Source organism: Wyeomyia smithii, chromosome 3 (assembly GCF_029784165.1).
Source record: "Wyeomyia smithii strain HCP4-BCI-WySm-NY-G18 chromosome 3, ASM2978416v1, whole genome shotgun sequence".
In the NCBI taxonomy this organism is placed as follows: domain Eukaryota; kingdom Metazoa; phylum Arthropoda; class Insecta; order Diptera; family Culicidae; genus Wyeomyia; species Wyeomyia smithii.
In genome coordinates, this window is record NC_073696.1 from 13,624,564 (window position 1) to 13,646,627 (window position 22,064).

The 22,064-nt window shown below is 38.9% G+C and overlaps 1 protein-coding gene and 1 long non-coding RNA gene across 3 annotated transcripts in view; both read right to left on the minus strand.

Moving 5' to 3' along the window:
• Positions 1-959: 959 nt before the first annotated feature.
• Positions 960-2,743, minus strand: LOC129730660 (uncharacterized). 2 transcript variants are annotated; one of them, XR_008728899.1, is made up of 4 exons: positions 2,601-2,743; positions 2,443-2,550; positions 2,210-2,360; positions 960-2,121 (listed from the first exon to the last, which is right to left on the minus strand). It is a non-coding gene; the product is annotated as an uncharacterized LOC129730660 (long non-coding RNA). The 2 variants fall into 2 exon arrangements; XR_008728900.1 differs by having other exon boundaries at positions 960-2,139.
• An 11,839-nt stretch (positions 2,744-14,582) lies between these two features.
• LOC129728136 (uncharacterized) overlaps positions 14,583-22,064 on the minus strand; it is a 123,211-nt gene continuing 115,729 nt past the window's right edge. The window contains exons 3-4 of the mRNA XM_055686551.1: positions 17,461-18,675; positions 14,583-14,680 (exon numbers count right to left, since the gene is read on the minus strand). Coding sequence (XP_055542526.1) covers positions 14,583-14,680; positions 17,461-18,675 — 1,313 coding nt within the window. The remainder of the gene's footprint in view (positions 14,681-17,460; positions 18,676-22,064) is intronic.

The window sequence follows — 22,064 nt, forward strand, 5'->3', positions numbered from 1 at the left end:
CCATGGTCTGTTAACGTTTTCATAGGAAAGGGCTTTACCAAAAACTGTACTGGCATCACACTTTTCGAGCGAAACTAATCAGATTTTCGATGAACAGGTAGGATAATAGCACATACATAAGACATACGTAACACTCAGGAAGAAATCTTCCATTCCATCTTGTTTGAGTTGTTTTTGAAGACAGTGTACCCACATACATAAGACATACGTAACACTCAGGAAGAAATCTTCCAAAAAAGTTGGTACAAAATGAACTACTCGAATGGTACCACACACTGAATAAAATCAATGTTTGAGTTGTTTTTTAAGGCAGTGTACCTGCGCAGCCCTGCATTTGTCTCGTTTCCACTCGAAAAATGCTGCATTGATTTTGTAAATAACTTTTTGACAGTTCCTTATGGGATTTTCTTTGGGGCTCGATAAAGCCGAGAAAAAGGAAATTCATTTTGTTCATTATTTGTCGAGCAGTTTGAAAAGGGGAGGTACGGAGTACTATGGGGCAACGTGTACCAGAAAAAAACGCCAGTGTTACGTATGTCTTATGTATGTGGTTATACCCTAGTCAGGAAAAGGTAAACAAACTCCATTGACTGCCGCGGAAGAGGATAGATCATTTTACGAGACGTTTCTGAACTCAATTCATGCATGAAATTTGGACAGAAAGCTCGGAACCGCTGACATAACGCACGTAAAAGCAGCATCAATATCAGCAGGATCCGTGACACCTGTCCGTTCGTAAAATGGTCTATTCAATTGTTGGCTGGATAACTCGGATGGCACGTAAGGGATTCCCTATTACGAAATAACGGGTGCAGTCTGCAGTTGATCCAGATTCAGAACTCTCAGTGCGTAAGCCAGAGTTAGTTTCATCAGAGGGAGCTACGGTTAAAGAGATGTATTATTTAGACTTGGCCCAAATTAGGAAATTGTTGTGATCCAAATAAGGAAACGGTGGTCCATTAAAGGAAACTGAAACGATGATTTATTTCTATTATTATAAGAAAATAGAGGTATTATCTAGTTGTTTTTCATGCAGAAAAGATGATAAACATGAATTTTTGTGTTTGTAAACAAAGCTTATCGTTGTGTGATCACTAGATGTTTTTAAGGTTCAATTTTTATGTGTTTCTGAGTTTTTTAAATTATAGTTGTGTGTTCTGTGACTCATTGGACTCTGTATACACCTGTGTATCGTGAAGTATCGTAGTTTTTATTTCCTAAAGACATCGAATTCGATAGTGAACTACGGAGAAGATGGAAGAGTGTTGCCATGGCTGCCAGACTCCAATCACCGACGAGAATGATCTCGTGTGCTGTAAGGGATTTTGCAAGTCATCGTTTCACTTGCAATGTTCGCTCCTTACCGCTGATTTGTGGACAGAAATCAGGTCAAACTCGATGATCTACTGGATGCACTCACTTTCGCAACGCGTTGGGCTCATCGAACGATCTGTTACAGGAGATTATGAGCCAACATAGCCAAGTGCTTGAAGAATTGAGAGGTGAGATTCGAAAAAATGCAGAAAAAATAACCGAAATGGTCGGGAAGCATCAACAGCAGGGTTTTGTTAATCGCTCACCATGGCCTAGAATTCCACCTAGGTCAACAAAGTGACCGCGTATCCAAATCGATTTGCCACAAACCGATGAGGATGCGGCTCGTACGCTTTGTGGTAGCAAGGAGCCAGACCCCGCTTTGCCTATTCCAGTTGTGCAAGTCGTCCCTAGAGGGCCTAAATTCTGGCTATTCCTGTCAAGATTCTCTCCACACGCCACTGTGGAGGAAATCTCGAAACTGGTACAGCGGAATCTCGACATAGATGAGCCTGTCGAAGTCATAAAGTTGGTCAAAAGGGGTGTTGATCTCAAACAGCTTTCATTTGTATCGTTCAAAGTGGGTTTGGGATTGAAATGGAAGGAAAAAGCAATGCAACCAGCGAGCTGGCAGAAGGGAATTTGTTTTCGAGAGTTCGTGGGTGTCGATCGGGGAAGCATAATTGCTCGAGATCATCCGCCGCAAATTGAACCCTTTCAGTTTCACGGTTGTGTCACCACGCCACTCGCAGCTCCTAACCGACCGACCGTTGCTTTGTAATAATGATAACGTTCAGGGCGAGATTTCTGTAACGAATAATGAAGCTAATATAACACAAAGTATTTGTCATCACTGGAGTTGGACTACGATGCATACGCAATGGTTGAAACTTACTTGGACTCTGACGTACAGGATGGTATGTTGTTTCCCGCTTGTTTTTCCGTTTACCGCTGCGATCGAAGTTCGGTCAACAATGACAAACTAACTGGTGGTGGTGCACTTGTCGCCATCCATCGTCAAATTGCCAGTACGGAGTTTGCCCGAGCTGAAAACAATGAAGCGATTTGCGTTAAGATAACTACATTGAATGGATCAATATTGTTATGTTGTGGATATATTCCACCTACCTCTAACACTCGTCGTTACGATTCGTTCGTCGTTTTTGTTGAGTCCATGGTTGAAGCCGCTGGTCCGAATGATACGGTCGTCGTTTGTGGGAATTTCAACCTGCCAAACTTAAACTGGAATAAGCGCATGCAAGAAAGAACGAATTCGTTTCTCTTACCTGATCGAATAACTTCTCAGAGTGAAGCTGCCATTGTTGATGGTTTGCTGTCAGCTGGACTGATGCAAATTTGCGATTTGCCGAACGCAAACAGCACCTACTTGGATCTTGTATTCACCACCGATACCGAGTCTTGTCAAATTGTTGTGACTGATCCGCTAATAGCGAACGAGATTCACCACTACGCAATGCAATTGACAATAAACACTGCTACGCTACGCGAACTGGAAGTTGGGATGTCCAAAAAGCACCTGAACCTTGAATTATTCGACACGGCGTCCGTGAAAGCAGCATTAACGGACGTTACGTGGAGTATTATTTTCATCTCTCAGACGATTTTGAACGTGAAAAAGATTGTTATCAACAGTATGCGGCATCGATGTTAGAAATTCTAAGCTCTTTCGATGTCTTGAATTGTGGACTTGAATGTTCAGCGATCATTAGCAACTGCCTAGACTTCAATGTCTTGTCGTTTTACTTTTTTATCTTCACTATTTTCGCAAGGTTTGCCCCCTTGACTAAGGAACGCTCAATTGGGGAAAATCCGTACCCGAAATGGTTTTCGCCGATAGTAATTCAAGTTCTTAAAGACAAACGGAGAGCTCTGAAAAGAATGCATCGTAACCGAACCATAGAGAATGTTGCAGCCTACAAAGAACTTCTTCGGATCTTCAAAGTGTTGCACAGAGAAGCCTATCAAGTTTACATCGATGGAATACAGAATGGAGTGAAGGAAAACCCTAAATCGTTCTGGAAATTTGTAAATAGCAGGCGTAGAGTCAACGGAATACCGGAAGTGATGAGGTATGGAAATCGATTTTCACACAACGGACAGGAAACCGCCGAACTTTTCGCTGAATATTTCAAAAATGTTTATCGAATTGACAACAACGAGGAAGTGAACAATCCCGTTGAACCTGACAACAATCTGCTGGAGTTACGTCGTGAAGAAATAAGACAAGCGCTGTCTGAGCTGGATTCTGGTAAGTCAGCTGGACCGGACAGACTTCCAGCAAAGTTGGTTGAAGAATTCAAGGATGAACTCGTTGAACCTCTTTCTTTTCTTTTCAACTTCTCGTTGTCATCGGGTCATTTTCCACCTCTTTGGAAGATCTCTCTTATGACCCCAATTCATAAAAAAAGGCTCTCGTTTGAATGCGGAGAACTACAGGGGGTAGCGATTCAGTCCGCGGTTCCTAAGTTATTCGAACGATTGGTCTACTCACATCTCTACGAACGAATCCGAGAGCGCGTTTCAACTGCACAACACGGATTCTTGAAAGGAAAATCGGTTGTGACGAATCTTTGTGAATTCTCCTCTATGGTCACAGATTATATGTCTAAAGGGTATCAAGTCGACTGTGTATATACGGACATGAGCAAGGCCTTTGATGTGGTTGGAATAGATAGCATTTTACGAGCCGCAGCCCATTTTAATATTAATGGGAAGTTGTTGGCATGGATTAAGACATACCTTAAAGACAGAATGTACAGTACAGTACCTTTGGTGTTCAGTCAGGTGTCCCACAGGGTAGCCACCTAGGTCCATTGTTATTTGTAATGGCTATGAATGAATTGCCAACCTTCATGAGCCGAGCAATAGTACTAATTTACGCAGTTGATGTGAAAATTCTTCTACCGATTAAAATCGCCGAAGATTGCGATTTGCTTCAAGAGGATCTGAATAATTTTGGTAGATTCGTTGAAGAAAATGGACTAAGTATAAATGCGAGTAAATGCTCTGTCATAACGTACACCAGGAGAGTTCGTCCGATATTGTTTGACTATATGCTAGGACCTTCCATTTTACAAGGCGTACGGAATGTTCGAGACCTGGGCGTGACAATGGATCAGTCCCTCACATTCAACGATCATATCGATAGAGTAGTGAAGGAATCGATGCAACTTTTTGCTCTCACACGACGATTTAGACGGGAATTTACGGACCCTCATGCAATTCTTGCAATCTACGGCAGTCCTGTCAGAACAAAACTGGATTTCGCGAGTGTGGTTTGGCGACCAAAGTATGGCATGCAAAAACAACGACTTGAATCAGTTCAGCGTTAATTCGTGAAATTCGCTTTAAGACACCTTGGATGGAATGACGAACTACCTGAATACGAAAACCTTTGCTGTCTAGTAGATTTTGAAACATTCAGTAGCAGACATAAGATCGCAGATATTGTGTTTTTCTGCAACATACTCAGTGGACGGATTGAAAGCCCTTACCTGTTGGACCGACTTAATTTCAACGAAAGCCCGGTTTCTCTTCGTCGTCGGAGGGTCTTTGATCCTCCATTGAGAACGAGGAACTACACACAACACGAACCTACCAGCAGATTTATGAACGAGTTCAATGAACTGCAGGACGTAATCTCTGTAAATATGACTCCAGAAGTAATTCGAAGAAGACTCAAATTATACTTAAGAAATCAGCTATATACTTAAACGCAAACATGTATTGTATCTAGATTTGAGAGGGGTAACGGGCTAACAGCCTATGTCCAATAAACAATTACAATTACAATGTTACTTCAGGTTTATAAATAATGAAATACTTAATTCAGTTTAAATATTTACACTTTTTCTTGCAAAATTTACAGCTGCGCTACTAAGTGGCCCATTACAGGCAGTTATACCCTATTTCATTTATTCATTAGATTACAATTCCCATTACACGCTGAAAGAAGAGTATAAATTATGCTGGAGACACTAAAACGAAGATTTCGCATCTTTATGTTTACCCAAACATCTCAGAGCCCATTTACAAATCAATAAATCTTGTAGTTTGTAACCGTTGTTACAAATTGTCCTTAGTATTTTTTAAAATGAGCCGTATGTATATTATAACTATTGTGTTTCTAATTTATTTTCATGTAGTTTGTTAGTAGGATTAGTAAATAAAAATAAAAATAATGTTATTAGTTAGGTTAGTAAGATACACAAACACAAAAATTGTTGTGTTAAAATGGGCCAAGCTAAACGCGGTTAAAAAACTGTTATACACAATCTGCAACACACAACCACGAGGGGGTGGGCATAATTGAATTCAGGAAAAGGGAAGAAAATGGTGGGTGGTAAAAGGAGGGAAATCATGAATTGAAAAACCGTCAAACGGTCAGAAGTACCGCGGCGTTCGTGTGAGTAACAAGTGAGTGAAAAGTTGCAAGAAGGAAGCTAAGTAAAGTGAGCAGATTGTTGCACTAAGCAAGGCCAAAGGCATTCAGGTAAATCAGCCCACCCACCGCCTTAGTTGCCACTTGCTAATAAATCTTGTCCGATCAGGACCTTTTTTTGCTGTTATTATCGAATTCACATGCGATCGTCGGTTCCTCACTTCACACGAGTCGGCCTAGGTGGTGAATTCTGCCTACGCCTAAACGTAAAAGAGTTTCGGGCAGCGACGAGCCCGCTTAATCCTCGGGCGACCGGCCCTAACCGTAAAAGAGGACCCTTCTCGGTGAAGTCAATACGGTATCGTCCGTGGCCCATCGATCGCGCCAAGGAGGGAAGACGCCGAAGGACCCGCATTCCCGCCAAACCACGCATCCGCCATTGCGATTAGGCATAGCCAGTGTTCCAGTCAGCGCAGAACAGCAACGAGATTCCCCCCTCCCCCGCAACCAGCAACGCAGCATCGCATCGAAGTAGCCGGTACGTACCGTGAGAAGAAAATTGATCCGCTAGCGCCCACCTCACACACACCCACACGCACACCCTTAGATACGTAATTAAAAAAATTAGAGATTGAATTACCAGTTTTTTATCTTAACTAAAACGAAACCTCCTAGAAATCCAATAGTTTCTTGCACAACTTTTCCGCGCGAAGCCCCTCCGATTACCCCGCAGCAAGCCGACCCGGTGATTCAAGATCCACGGTCTCTTGCTCGGTGAGCTTTCTCGGGAGTACTATCTGCCCAAATAGTAATAAGTTTCATTATAGTTTTAGGTCAGAATGGTATCTCCCCTCCTCTCACCTTAAATCCCCACTAGCTCGAAGACGGCCGCGGGAAATAAAAAATGTGCCTCCCTCTCTTCTCTGCTAATCTAGCATTAATGAAAATTGTACCTGGCCCAGTTAAACATAAAGTGTATCGTGCTGTGTCAAATAAACTATCTAAACCTAACCTTATATTACTTTATAGAAAAATAAACACAGTGGGAAAAAATTACCAAAGCAAATTATAAATAAACATTGATTTAATTCAAGGAAAAAAAGGAAAAGAGAAAAAAAGGGTTATAGACATTTCAGAAATTCCTTAATTTTTTGGCAAAAAGCAGCTGATTTAACGCACATGAAGGCACTATCTATCTCTTGTCAGTTCATTAAAGTCATATGGAGAGATAGCTACAAACCATTCCTAATCGCTCAACTTCCAAGTTCTCAGTTAGTTTTAAACTGTAAATGTATGCATTGATGCTTCTTAAAATTAAACTCAAAGCGCAGAAACGCACCAAGTTAAACTGAAAACTTTTTCACTTGTTTGCAAATGCAAACTAGTTGGGTCTTAAAGCCACTGGACTTCTTATCCATTCAACGATGTATTCAGTTTCCTAACGAAGAAAAAGGGCAAACAATCTTGAGTTCCGTGGTGTAGAGTAAATCTTCATCTACCAACTAATCGGAAGTCAGAACGATCGACCCATTAATCACGTTCACGAATCTTGGCTAACTTTTTTGCCAGATTTGTAAGAGAACTAAATTGCTTATCGCCCGGAATAGGAAATCGGTTTATTTCGTTCAGGTCAGAAGGGTGTCATTATGCTGTAGATAACGATTCTCGTAGTATTTATCAACACGCTTTCATCAATTGTAGGTTAAATTTGGTCTTATTATGAATGTTTTTTTCCGCAGTCGTGTTTTTGAAGCGTCGCTTGAAATATCTAACTTACTGGATAACTTAGTTCAGTATTAAATGTGTCAATTTGAATACCAACTTTTTCAGTTGCCTTTGCTGGGGAAGAATTACGCTAACCATGTCAAAACGGAATACGCCAACAGTTTTTCTTCCGAAAGAAAAATATTCGTTGAGCCTCTAAATGGATATACGCACAGCGGAAGACGAGTCGAGAAGTGAAATCCGCACAGCGCACAAAAGAGACTTCCGAATGGCTCCGTTTCGGCTAAATATATCGCTCTATCTATCGTTTTGATGAATATGAAATACCTACTCCTGTATTCGTTACTAACTATCTTGCTAAGCAGAACGCTTGCTTTTCGATCGGTCATCTCATCATCTTTAAGAGCTTTGTTTTGTTTAACAACCCGTGCGTAGTTATTTTTAGTTACCGTGACCACTTGGCCGTTTGGCTATGGATTGTTCGGTAGTTACGTGTTGATGGGTGGTGCAATATTATTTTTAGATCAACTTATTATTTCATTAGCACGGTAAGCGATTCTGTCCGGTAGAAGGGGATTATTAACTTGTTTTGCAACTATTCTGTCGAATTGCTTCAAATTCATCAATCTTTTACTCGAACAATAGTTTTTTTGTAGTTGTAAAATTATTATGTACTGCTGAATATAAGCTAAGTTTCCGTAGTTCAACTTTTTTGGGGTTTATTACACTGCTCACATTGTACAAACATACTTATTTTCTTATTCATCAAAAAATAACAGAGCTAGCGGACCTCTCTTATACTGTTTGAAACAGTGCAAAACTGTTGACCCGCAGTAGCACTCGCTTATAGACCAGTTTTACCGAAAAAAAAACACCCACCAAATGAGATTTTAATTTAATAACGAGCACCATCTGCGGATACCACTTCCGACTGTCTTCATAAGAATGCTTTGTCGCACAATGTGCCCAGATGCCGTTTTCCTATCTGCATTCATCCAGGCCACATTGGCAGGAGGTCTAGAGCGCAAAAAAATCCCAACCCATACACGAAGATGACAGTGTAATTGATTCTGTTATTATCGGCATACAGTGTCATCCCAGCAGTTTCTATAGTGGCCATCCGCCAGGGAAAACTCAACGACCGAACTCTACAGATAGATGGTGTGACCATGGGCGCCACTTTCCATGCTAACATTCAGTAGCTGTCCCACCGATAGGCCATCTGTTTCTGTCAGCAGTGGTTAGTTACAGATTCGAAAATGATGAACTACAGCAGAAAAAGACATCTCGCCTACATTTCCCTATTCGGTCGTTCAGCAAACTAGCAAACACATTCCAGTCCCGTGTTAATGGCTGCAGATTGCGAACCATTCACAGCACTAATAGGAAAGGCAGTCCTCAGTGATCTGTTCACGGGGCTGGTTTATATCGTCTCTATCAGTTGTTACGATGGAATTTCCACGAAAGAGGCTGTTTCCTGTGCTTTTCAGAGAGAAAGAGCTTACCTACCTCGATTCTTGGTCGCACCGTGAAGCGCTCGTAAAGTGCGGCATTGAAACTTTTTACCCTGGAGAGCTTCGGTTCGGTCTTTAACAGGGAATTTCATGTGTTCACTGATGCTGGCTGTTGGAATGGTCTTGCAACAGCAAATGAGCTCGTAGGAAACTTCTACTGTCATAAATTACGGTCGCAGTACCGACCGCTCGAGCGCTCTGAAGTTTATCAATTTTTTTCATGATCCTTTAAGTCTGGAGGAGGTACTATTAAAGAACTATAAAATAAGACTTTTGGTTTCCTAGAAACCGGAGTTTTTTTTTGTCAGATAAAAGCACTTAATTTTAATAACTGAAAAGCTACGGATTCCTCGTGCAATCGTTTATATTCGTATATGTTCAGCCCATTGTCTGTTCCGTAGTTCATATTTATACATGTTAAAATGATATCCAGCATATTTCTCAAGATGTGGTAAGACGATTTACGAACTAAAAGCAAAATTCAAAAACTTTTTTATCTATAACTATCGAGATAGTTACTAGCACACATGATTCAAGTACAAAGGAATCATCAATCTTATTCGAGTGCAACATCGGTTCACTGTATTCTTTCGTCGTTTTTTAGATACCGTCAAGCATTTCAAGAGAAAGATTGCTGAAATGTATTTACTCAATCAGGGGACATTTTCAATTCATTCTAGCAAAAGCAGAGAGCAGAAATTTGATTAATTTGGACAGCTCCCAAATCACTGCAATAAATCGCCACAAGAGTGCCTGATGCAAAGCTTATTGTTGTGCGCAACAGTTTATTTTCAAATATAAATTATGCTGATAGGGGAAATGCTCCATTATTCATCTCATTAAGCCGATATTCACGAAGAATGCACGGATTAAACACCAAATTTTCACGAAATCATTAAACCAATAAACAAAATACGCTTACGTGCTCTTATGGAATCGTTCAGCATTGTATATTTAGTAAACTTAGCTAGATTTATCCTGAATTTTGTAAAACGAACCGTTTTTCACAACACTTCCATATCCATCTCAAAACTTGAATCACTGCTCACGACGCCCCCATATTCATCGCACTGTTAATCATGAATGAATCACATTATCATGAATGAACGTAGCCGCAGCCCGTCGTAGTAGATATCCGCTGTAGTTGTTTACGTGCAAAAATGGTAACCTAGGTAACCACTACAGTGCTGTAGGTTTATGTCAATTATGTCGGAATAAGTTAACATTTGCAGTAAGATTTTTTGTATTAACAGAAACTGCTTTGGCAACTTTTGATTTTTTTCTACGCAGTGAAAATAGATGAAAATACATACAGTTGAAATTTAGGAATTGTAGAAATTCATCTCATATATTTCTGATAATTCAAGCTTGTTTTTGGAAATTTGAGGTGAACATTTCAAAAATTAAATTATTTTTAGTGTAGTGAGAGATTTTGTTTAGTGAATAAAATAATAGTGCGCGGATTTTGTTTTCTGAGGTAGGTGATTGAATCAAATGAGTTTTCGAGTGCAGGTGCCCGACTCTAAAATCAAATTTAGAGCTTGTAAGTGAGTTTTTGAGGATTCTACTTCATGAGGAATCTAAAGTGAACTAAGAAGAATCCATTCCATGGATTAGCAGATTAGTTTAGTTAGAAAATATGCGTTTTTTCCTGTTTTAAATTGTGTTTTCATGTTGTATGTGATGAATATAAGGGCTGAAATGAATAATGGAGCAGTTCCCCTCTGACTGATTTACGATTTTTATCATAAAATTATGAGATAGTAGGTAATAAATCGCGATCGAATTAACATTTATTAGTGAGTATATTGCAATCGAAAAATAAATATACATATAAAAATTCACTGTTCTACTGTTAATGTGCACCAATGATGAAAGTTGCATGCCCCACTAGTACCCCAAGTAACCAGAAGTTCGAATAATTCTGAACACCATCACTTTCAAGTTCAATTGAAGTTCATATTTAGTTCCAAGGAACTTTCATGCTGAATAAGAAACTACAATTAGTTTACAAGAAACTTTATGCTCAAAAAAGTGTCATGCGGCCCTTTTAGCTACCTTAAAGCACAGATAAAATACTTACGGATGCCTTTAAGGTACTTCAGAGTTTAAAAGTTCACACGAGGCATTTTTCGGAATCTTAAACAGCTTCCAGGTTTATAAAAAGTTCCATCTGATAGTTTCCGTGAACTTTAATAAAAAGTTCATTTTAAGTTCCAATAAACAACTCACGAGTTCAGAAAAGGTTTCTTGTGAACTTTAAATTTACCTCGAAAGCGTTTATTAATAATACCTTTCTAGTAGTTTGAATCGAAGAGTCTCTAAAGAAAGTGAAATGAATTACTCGAAGAAAATTAAAAAAAAACTGGTTTATTTTATTACTGACGCGAAAAATCACTGCGCCAGTGGTCTGAGGAAAGTCGAACGAATCAACTAGGTAGAAAATTATTACATAAAGTAGAAGCTTCATATATTGTTTGATTTTTCGTTGTTCCGCTTCTAGTAAATGGCGATGATAACGGCAGTTACCATGTTTTTCACCAAGTAAAATAAATATACGAACTAAGCGTGATACAAATTCACATGGCACACCTCCGTTAAAGCTAATTTTAGTATCAGTCAGTACCTGGTAGCAATGACTCTGACTATCCGTCAACTGATGATGATCTTGATCTGTCTATTGGTCAGAATGAGGAATACGGACTCGATTCCGACAAGATCGAAAATTTAATCCCGTTAGAAAGCATAAGATATTGGGCCTTAAAGACTAACCAAACACATCAGTCAATAAATCTGATTATGGACATAATCCGACGAAAAACGAATGGGAAAACATTGTCCCGGAATGCTCGCACACTTCTGCAAACGTCTCGTGAAGAAACTTCAAATATTGCTCCGCTATCGGGGAGTCAGTGTTGGTACAAAGGAAGAAAACGATGCCTTCTAGAGTACTTCCGGTAAATGCAAAATTTATTTCTATGATTTTGAATATATATTTCTTAAATTCTAGCAACATTGAAGCTCCAGTAGCTACTTCAATTAATGTGAATATCGACGGGATTCCCATCTACAAGAGCAGCAAATCACAATTCTGGCCCATACTATTTAATATTCACGAAATGCCTGAAGTTGGACTGATGCCAATAGCAATATTTTATGGCAGCAGTAAGCCAACAAGTGTTGAAGAGTTCCTACAAAAAAAAAAATAATATTCTTTCTTCCGACATCGCTGCACCTGTTTGTTTTTTAACATTTTGTTTTCTCACGTGACGCGTACTTTGACGAGCGCCGGAGGTCTTTAAACGTTTTAAAGAGTTTCTTAATTTTCTTTTGAAGAAGCCTGCAAATTTTCGTTTGTTAACGTATTCGCAGTCATCGCTGCCAATTTTTTGGAATACCTCGAGAATGTTCTGGTTCGGCATCACACCTTGCACCCGTCCACGTACATTTTGCTTGAAATTCCTTAGAGAAAAGTAAGTCCAGTGCACAAATCATGCGATTGTATGCACAATTACCGGTGACATTCATACGAAGCCATTGAAACTAGAACATAATAATCAATATTTAATTTTAATACATGAAAAATAACAAAGTTTATCTTACCAATCAGATTTATACGAATCGTCCTTCAATTTACTTTCCAGTTCAAAAAGTTCATCTTGATCGCTAACGGGATCAATTCTAAAAGACTTTTAATCGCGTGCACCAGTGTTGTTATAGTTATCGCTTTGAAGTACATCCATGATGAAATTATTTTGTGTTGAAATCTCAGCCATGCGTCTCTCCAACAAAAATATGTTGCTATTCATTCGTTGATGTAATTCAATCATCTCGTCAAATTTTGATACACATTCTTGATAAGCTCTAGGCTCTGACACGAAAAGCAGGTTTTGTTTGTTTGGAACCGATTCGTACGAAGTTTCCTGAACTTGATCCGGAAACACTGTTTGAACGAATTCAACAGCCTCAGTGCCACCATGTCTAGGCAAAACGTAAGAATCATTTTGGACCAGCACGGGATTGTTGTTTGGGATCGATTTAATCGATAAACTGCTACTTTGATGAACAACCTTCTTGGGTTGAACCAACTGTTTCTGGCTATGGCTTTCTAAAGACGTTTCGACATTTGCTTTGATAGTGGTAAAGGTACAACAAAATCCTCAGGAACAACCATTAGTACATTTGGTGGCAAAGTCGAACAACCAGATTGAGGAGTTTTTAGCTGGGTCTGTCCTACACATACCTCATTGATGTTCTCTTTTTTGGCTGTATGGTACAATCCGGCAGCAGCATTTTTTGAAAATCTTTTGATTCTTTTTTTTCTTGTGGATGATGCTCACATCAGAAGATGACTCCCCAGACATTTCCTCTAGTATTCTCATAAGATAAAATGTTCTGACGTTTCACAACACAACGAGACATTAGCCACGCTTTTTAGGGGCACTTTCGGCATTTTGGAGCAATTTCGCTTATTCTGCAGCGCTTTTTATTTGCCCGCGTTTCGAAATCTGTGTCCATTTTTCTGGCACAGCAGAAAGCTTTTTCTCCCCTTGGCATCAGTAGTTTCAACGATCACAAACGGCATCTCTGCAATAGAACTTCGTTTTCATTTGAATTGCTAGTACATGTTTAATTTTTTACCAAATAATCAACGCGAAATTCAGAAAATCAACGGCATGAAGTATACTAGATTTTCAGCACTGGATATGCAAACAAGAGACGTCAAAAAGAAAAAGGGTTGTTTAAAAAGGACGATCACTGTTGGTGGAGTATGGAATCATCATTGTAAAACAATTTTAAGGATTGACAAAGAGAGAGTTTAGTAGAGATAAACTTTCGTTATGATCTTTCGATATTTTCGCATGTTAAAAAATGACGCTTAAAGGTAAGGTATCTGGAAGAAAACCGTTCTGTGCTAAGTGTAAAATTAAAAGAAAACACAAATGACGTTCTTTTTGAATGTCTTTCGCATAAGTTCAGTTAAAGTTGATATGTGTACTGTTATGCGACTTCAAAGTTTACATCAGGCTCCTGACACTACATCAAATTTCACAATAGGCTACATGCAAGTTAAAATTAGTTCTGTTCTATTTTTACTGCCGGTAACCGCAAGTCAGTCCCATCTGTAATTTTGTCAATTTTGAGTTAGCATCGGATTTTGGCCTATCATTGAGTGTATTTTCAGATGTACCGATAAAAAATAGTGGTTTGTTCAATAAAAGTAGAAATCAATACCAAGTCGAATTGTCTCATTATGAAAAGTAACCGCAAGTCAGTCCCAGAGGAAAAATAACCGAAAGTCAGTCCCAATTAAAACAAAATAAAATGGATGGGGAGTAGAGAAGAAAAGTTCGATATGACCGTTTATATGAAAATAAGTTATTTAGTAACAATTTTTTGAAATGTTTGAAATGGTGACGAATTAATATGCAGCAATTTCCTGCTATTATGAGTTCTAGTCCATTTTTTTTTCTTGGTTCGCTCTTTCATGGATCTATCCGGAAAATCTTCAGTATCGGAAAAGCTTCCATCAGAATCCAAGAAATCGTTCCAAGGTATCGCCAAAGGTGATGCTCGAACCTCAAACGGATTTTAATTATCTTGACATTTGTTGTCGGATAAACCAACTACAGCCCAGCTGCAGTTTCTTCATCCGAATCCTCACCGGATGAGCTTTCATCGGTTACGTACATCATGAGATTTTCCAACATCGGCAGTTTTGGAACTGTTCACATGAACATACACTTACGAACTGCGAAGGATTGACGGATTTCCACGACAACAAATAAAAACACGTCGACAAGCACTATAGCATCAACATGGCAATGTGACTGACTTGCGGTTACTTTTCACTTCGATGTAGAATGTAACGGCAAGTCAATCACACTCAAGGTTTTTATCATTAAATCAATGATTTCATGGTTTTAAAACGTAATAAGTGCAGGCTAGTATGCAAACTATATTTCAGCATGAATGTTGTCAAAATATTTCATGTTAAACAAGTGATAACTGAGCGTGAATAAAATATCTTTCGAAGCTGTTTTCATATTTTTACAGATGGGACTGACTTGCGATTACCGGCAGTTTAGCTCATTGTAACTTTTCAATTATTACATGGTGATAAATCGTCTATCGGCTACGTGCAGATATGACCCAATGAGTAGTGTTATTGGCATTTGAGTGAAATATCCAGAGTTTGGTCCCAGAACATAATGAGGGTGAGTAGTAGAAAATAAAAAGTTTTCCTGATTTGCTTCCCTTCTATTCTAATTATATCCTTCTAGAATGTATAAGAGTAATCATAAAGAAAAAACCCTGTGTTAGTGAAAAAAAAAATATAAAAATATACATTCAAACTATTACTTTTTTATTTATATGTTTATAAATAAGTTTCTTTGAAGTTTCTTTTAAGCTGATTTACGGGTAGTACAGTGTTTAACACATACTATAAATAAGCTTCAAAGTATCACCTTTAGTTCACAATAAGCTGTTTAGCATGCTATTGGGAGCTTTATCGTAACTTGGAAGTTCGGATAGTTACTTAAAAACGCAGCTGAATAGAAGTTTTTGCGACTTGAATTGGTGGCTGCATAAGCCCAAAGAGGCACTTCTATCCGAACTTTGGGTTAGTTGGGACGTGCTTTTCAATAGAATTCTTTCTTCATAATATTCTAGCGTTATTAACGATATTCTAGTCAAGTTGCACCAGTCAATTGCAGTTGAACCACGCAAATGGCTGCTTGAGATTAGTTCACCATCTTCAAAGTACAATAATTCAGTGACTTCCGCTTTGTATAGATCGATAACGGTGCCGGCTACATGCGTCTCCATCCGTTTAAATATTTGTATATAACCAATCTCGAATATCCTCTAAAAGCAAACGCAATTCAGCAGCCGCGACCTTCGAAAAAAATATATCACGGAGTCGTTAGATTAATCTCGATTTTCACATTCCAACATGTCGCTGTTCTTGTATGTTGGACATATTACTGCCTCCTTCCATTTATCCGGTAGCTGTTCTGTTACCCAAATGCGTTTAGTTCCTTGTAGAATCTACGTGTTCCTTGAGAACGATACAGCTGCTCCATTACCTCACACTCCAGTTCTTCCAGTCGGTGCTTTTTGTCCCGTAAATGATAGGTCTGCTGCTTTTGTTTCTGTTTGTATCGACTCACGTTATGACGGGTCCATTGCTGCAACATCAATGCCCGCGCTGCATTCTTCTCGTCTAGAACCATTTGACACATCACGTCGAACCAACCGTTACGACGATTCCTCTCGACGAATCCAACAGCACCTTCCACTGCGTTGTTGATGGCTGCTGTCACAGTACTTCAGTAGTCCTTCAGAGGGGCTTTGGTAAGCTCTCCCTCATCCGGCAACGCTGCCTCAAGGTTTTGCGCGTACTCAGTAGCGACTCTTAAGCCTGTATCAGACTAACCGTTGCAGCGGTCAACCGCTACCGTTCCGTTCTTTTTCGACCAATCAGAACACAGCGGTCGACCGTCGCTTGTTGTTGAGACAAAAAATAGAATTATTACAATGTGAATGCTATCGACTGTGACGTGTATCTATTATTGCTTGGATTTTCGGCTCATCAGTCTTTAAGCTGAACTAAACGAAGTACTGCCTCTTTTCCTTCAACGTTTCGACAATATATTTTGTCTTTATCAAGAAGTCTACAAAAAACAAGGCAGAGATGTGTTTTCCCTATTTTAAAACCTTTTCCGAATGTCTGGTACTTACTAAAGCTTTTCGTTTTGTTTTCATTTGTAACTTATATAATACATAATTAACTGTGGTCTGTTTGCATTTATCACATAAAATGGAACTATTTTTAATAATTTTTGTCATTGAATAATCTAGAAAAACTTGTACTCGGAAAAACATTATTTATGGTCACAATTGTTAATCTTCTACTAGTGTGTTGTCGAAATTTTATCTAGATCAGATTGTCTGAGTGCGCATGATTGTCAGTTTCATGACGTCTATGAATTTTATGTTGTTTATTATTGTTTTTTACTGTGTTAAACACACCTGCATAAATAGAACTTAACCCGTCTGTATCACTTTTCTTGTTAAGTGTATTGTTGTTCGTTGCTATGTGGCATATTTCCAGAATCGGTAGTGCTGTTGTGTTTATGTGTTGGTCGAGTATTTTAACATTGTTAAGATCAAATGTGTGTTGGGTTCTAATACAGTGGTGCAAGAGTGCTGTCTTTTCACTTAGTGTTGCGAATTGTGGATCTTCTATGTCGGTGCCTGTGTCAACAAGTTTCTGCAGTGCATTCAAGTTCGATCTGTGTCCGCTAATTCGTGTTTTTAACTTATTTGTAGTCATGCCAATATATTGTGAACTGCAGTCGTTGCATGAAATACTATAAATAACATTGGTGTGGTCGTCTTTTGCTATTTTATCTTTTGTTTGTGTATAATATTGTTTGGCCATGTTTGTCTTTCGTGTGGCTAACTTAACTGTTTTGTAATCGTTTTTCAGGAACTTACTGATCTTATCGGTGAGATACGGAATGTATGCTATTGACCGGTAAGTGTATTCCAGGTGTTCACTCGGCGATTGGTTGGAACTATGTTGCTCGGTACTCCTACAGTTTCTCTGGTTGATCAGGTGATGTCGCAGTATCTTAGGGTAGTCGTTCAGCTTCAAATGTTGGTCCATTATGTTGACTTTTGCAGACTCCGAGAGGCCGGTGGACAACCTGTTCACTCTACTAATAAAATTGATGGCCATGTTTATTTTTTGGTGAGGTGGATGCGCCGAAAAATAGTTTAGAAAACGGCCACTTGCAATCGGTTTTTGGTACCATTCCGTCGATATATGTTGATCATCGTGTCTGACAAGTAGCATGTCAAGGAAAGGTAACCGGTTGTTTTCCTCTGTTTCACAGGTAAACTGGATGTTAGGGTTGTAGCTATTAAAAATCTTGAGCACGTAGTCAAGCTGATCGAGTGGAATGGCAGTGACTAAATCGTCGACATATTTTTTGATGAACGGCACTTTGATTTTAAGCTGTTTGAGTACGCAATCAAGCAATACCTCTGTGACAAGCTCCGCTACAATTGGCGATAAAGGGTTGCCCATAGCTGTTCCGAAGACCTGTTGGTGGTACCGTCCATCAAATTTGAAGAAACTAGCGTCGATGCAAAATTCAACCAGCTCCAGAAACAGGTCCAAGCAAATGTTCTTAGCGTTTGGTCTTATTTGGTCCCAGTAACAAATTACGTCATGGCATACTAGTTCCTTTGGAATGCATGTGAACAATGAAACCACATCCAATGAAATCAACGAATATCCAACAGGTAACGTGACAGTGTTGATGAAATCGCAAAACTCGAAGGAATCTTTAATGTTGTATGCACTATCCATGGAATTTTGAATAATTCTTCCTACGAACTTTGAAAGTTCATAGGACGGCGCCGTCATATTAGGTACTACAGGTCTCAAAGGTAAACCAGGTTTGTGCGCTTTAGGTAACCCGTAAATTCTTGGGCATAGTGCGTTCTGCGATTTCAGGTTGGAAGCTGTTTTTTTGTCGATTAGTTTCAGATTATGTAACCGCTCCACCAAAGCATTGTTTTTGCGTTGAAAAGAAGTGGTAGGGTCCCGGGTTAATAATTTATATGTTTTGGTGTCCTCCAACAGTACCATCATCTTCTGTCTATACTCATTGGCGAGCATTAGCACTGTTTTGTTACCTTTATCTGATTGTAAGACCATAACATCAGGATTAGTTTTTTAAAACTGTCTAGTGATTTTTCCAGCTTGTTCGCATGTTCTTGCTAGTGGATCCCACTGTTTGCTATGATTGCCAGCCTGGTACATATAGTTTTGTACGCATCCACCTCACCAAAAAATAAACATGGCCATCAATTTTATTAGTAGAGTGAACAGGTTGTCCACCGGCCTATCGGAGTCTGCAAAAGTCAACATAATGGACCAACATTTGAAGCTGAACGACTACCCTAAGATACTGCGACATCGCCTGATCAACCAGAGAAACTGTAGGAGTACCGAGCAACATAGTTCCAACCAATCGCCGAGTGAACACCTGGAATACACTTACCGGTCAATAGCATACATTCCGTATCTCACCGATAAGATCAGTAAGTTCCTGAAAAACGATTACAAAACAGTTAAGTTAGCCACACGAAAGACAAACATGGCCAAACAATATTATACACAAACAAAAGATAAAATAGCAAAAGACGACCACACCAATGTTATTTATAGTATTTCATGCAACGACTGCAGTTCACAATATATTGGCATGACTACAAATAAGTTAAAAACACGAATTAGCGGACACAGATCGAACTTGAATGCACTGCAGAAACTTGTTGACACAGGCACCGACATAGAAGATCCACAATTCGCAACACTAAGTGAAAAGACAGCACTCTTGCACCACTGTATTAGAACCCAACACACATTTGATCTTAACAATGTTAAAATACTCGACCAACACATAAACACAACAGCACTACCGATTCTGGAAATATGCCACATAGCAACGAACAACAATACACTTAACAAGAAAAGTGATACAGACGGGTTAAGTTCTATTTATGCAGGTGTGTTTAACACAGTAAAAAACAATAATAAACAACATAAAATTCATAGACGTCATGAAACTGACAATCATGCGCACTCAGACAATCTGATCTAGATAAAATTTCGACAAGACACTAGTAGAAGATTAACAATTGTGACCATAAATAATGTTTTTCCGAGTACAAGTTTTTCTAGATTATTCAATGACAAAAATTATTTAAAATAGTTCCATTTTATGTGATAAATGCAAACAGACCACAGTTAATTATGTATTATATAAGTTACAAATGAAAACAAAACGAAAAGCTTTAGTAAGTACCAGACATTCGGAAAAGGTTTTAAAATAGGGAAAACACATCTCTGCTTTGTTTTTTGTAGACTTCTTGATAAAGACAAAATATATTGTCGAAACGTTGAAGGAAAAGAGGCAGTACTTCGTTTAGTTCAGCTTAAAGACTGATGAGCCGAAAATCCAAGCAATAATAGAATTATTTCTATTTTTGCCGCCTGCCGTTCCCAACGGTTGGCGACTGCTGTCATTGTCATGGCGAAGGCAAACGTGCCTCTTCACACCTACACAAATTCACATTTAGAGACATGTCAAATGAAAATGTGTGCTTCTCTTTTTGGCACACACGACAGCCAGTCAAAACATTGATAGCACCGGCAATGCTGGTTGGCGATGTCAATTTCCGACCAACGTACACTGGCAAAAATAAATCCAAATTCCCACTAATTCAAAGCCGCTGGACTGGATAACTTAAATATAGCATTTCTTATGTAAAATTGGCCAATAAATCGATAGGTGATATTTTCATTCTGTGCAGGGCACGGGAAAGGGTCTATATTTCCAAAAATACGCAAAAATAGGGTGAAGAGGCGAAAAAGACCATTTCCCGTGCCCAGTCCAAAATGAAACCATCGCCAATCAATTTGTTGACCAATTTTACATAAGAAATGCTATATTTAAGGTATCCAGCCCAGCGGCTTTAAATTTGGATTTATTTTTGCCAGTGTACGTTGGTCGGAAATTGACATCGCCAACCAGCATTGCCGGTGCTATCAATGTTTTGACTGGCTGTCGTGTGGGCCAAAAAGAGAAGCACACATTTTCATTTGACATGTCTCTAAATGTGAATTTGTGTAGGTGTGAAGAAGCACGTTTGCCTTCGCCATGACAATGACAGCAGTCGCCAACCGTTGGGAACGGTTGGCGGCAAAAATAGAAATAATTCTATTTTTTGCCTCAACAACAAGCGACGGTCGACCGCTGTGTTCTGATTGGTCGAAAAAGAACGGAACGGTAGCGGTTGACCGCTGCAACGGTCAGTCTGATACAGGCTTTAAGGAACTCATACTGAAAATCTGAAAATATAGAAAAATGTAAAAAAACGACAGCTTGAACACACAAATTTATTTAGCAACAAATTGCAATCGCCAACTTTTGATCGCAGTTTGCTTTGATCTTTTTCAAATGTTTCTTTAGACAAAATAAAAATGAAAAGTTATCGTTCACTGACTGATAACATTAACAATTAACACTAAAGAAACACGAATTATTCCACCCAGCATCGTTTTTTGGCCTTTCTCATACGAAATCTATTATTTGTTAAGTTGAATAAACCCTCTAGTGCCCAAGGCCGCCAGTTGGCGGGTTTCAGTCGAAGTTCTGGAAAGCTTCAATAAATACTTAAAAGTTGTTTATAATGATGCATAGTGATTTTACCGAAGCCCGTCTAGAAATTATCTTGGGCACTAGAGGGGGCACTCTCTACTTCTCAATAACCTGACAATCTCACGTCTTTCTTACTCGAAATAAAAATTTTTGGCAAACCAACAGCGCAACTGTACCAAAAAGTGTATCGAACTACTCCGGCAGCGGAATTCTTCGATAGGTTTTACATTGGACTGCCAAAGACATTCTACAATTTCTAATAGATGTGAAGTGAAATTTCGTAATGCAATTCATCTTATTGATATGTATTACTCTCTTCGTTTCTGGAGTGTATATTTTAAGTAATAGAATGTTTCTCAGAAGGCAAAATCCGACCTCAGACGCCTATTTTCAATTTCATGGGGGCGACTTCTGGTTTTTGGAAATTAACATAAACCTTTCTAGATGAAAACTCTTTTTAGGGAGAAAATCGTAATCACGATGGTGAATTTTAAAAAAACTCCATTTCGAGAAAATTGGGTTCAACTTTTCAAGATTTGTGCTATAACTTCACTACTTTCTACTTCTACTTGCCCAAATATTTAATAATATAAAAAAATCTTATTTATAATACGTAATATCTACGCCTTTACCAATAAGAATGCATTGCCTAATTTTTTTTCCAAAAATTATTCAAACATTTCTGGTTTCGGAGCGTCTTTTGGGTTTTCTTAGTCGTACTGTTGTTCCTGTTCTTGGTGTTCTGTTGAATTTGATTTTAAGAGACCGCTTTCACCTTTTTTCACAGTCCACAGTTTTTTTGCTGCACCTGTTTTTTTGCTGATTCAAGATCATGCTTCCAAGCCCAAGCAGCAAAATTTGTTT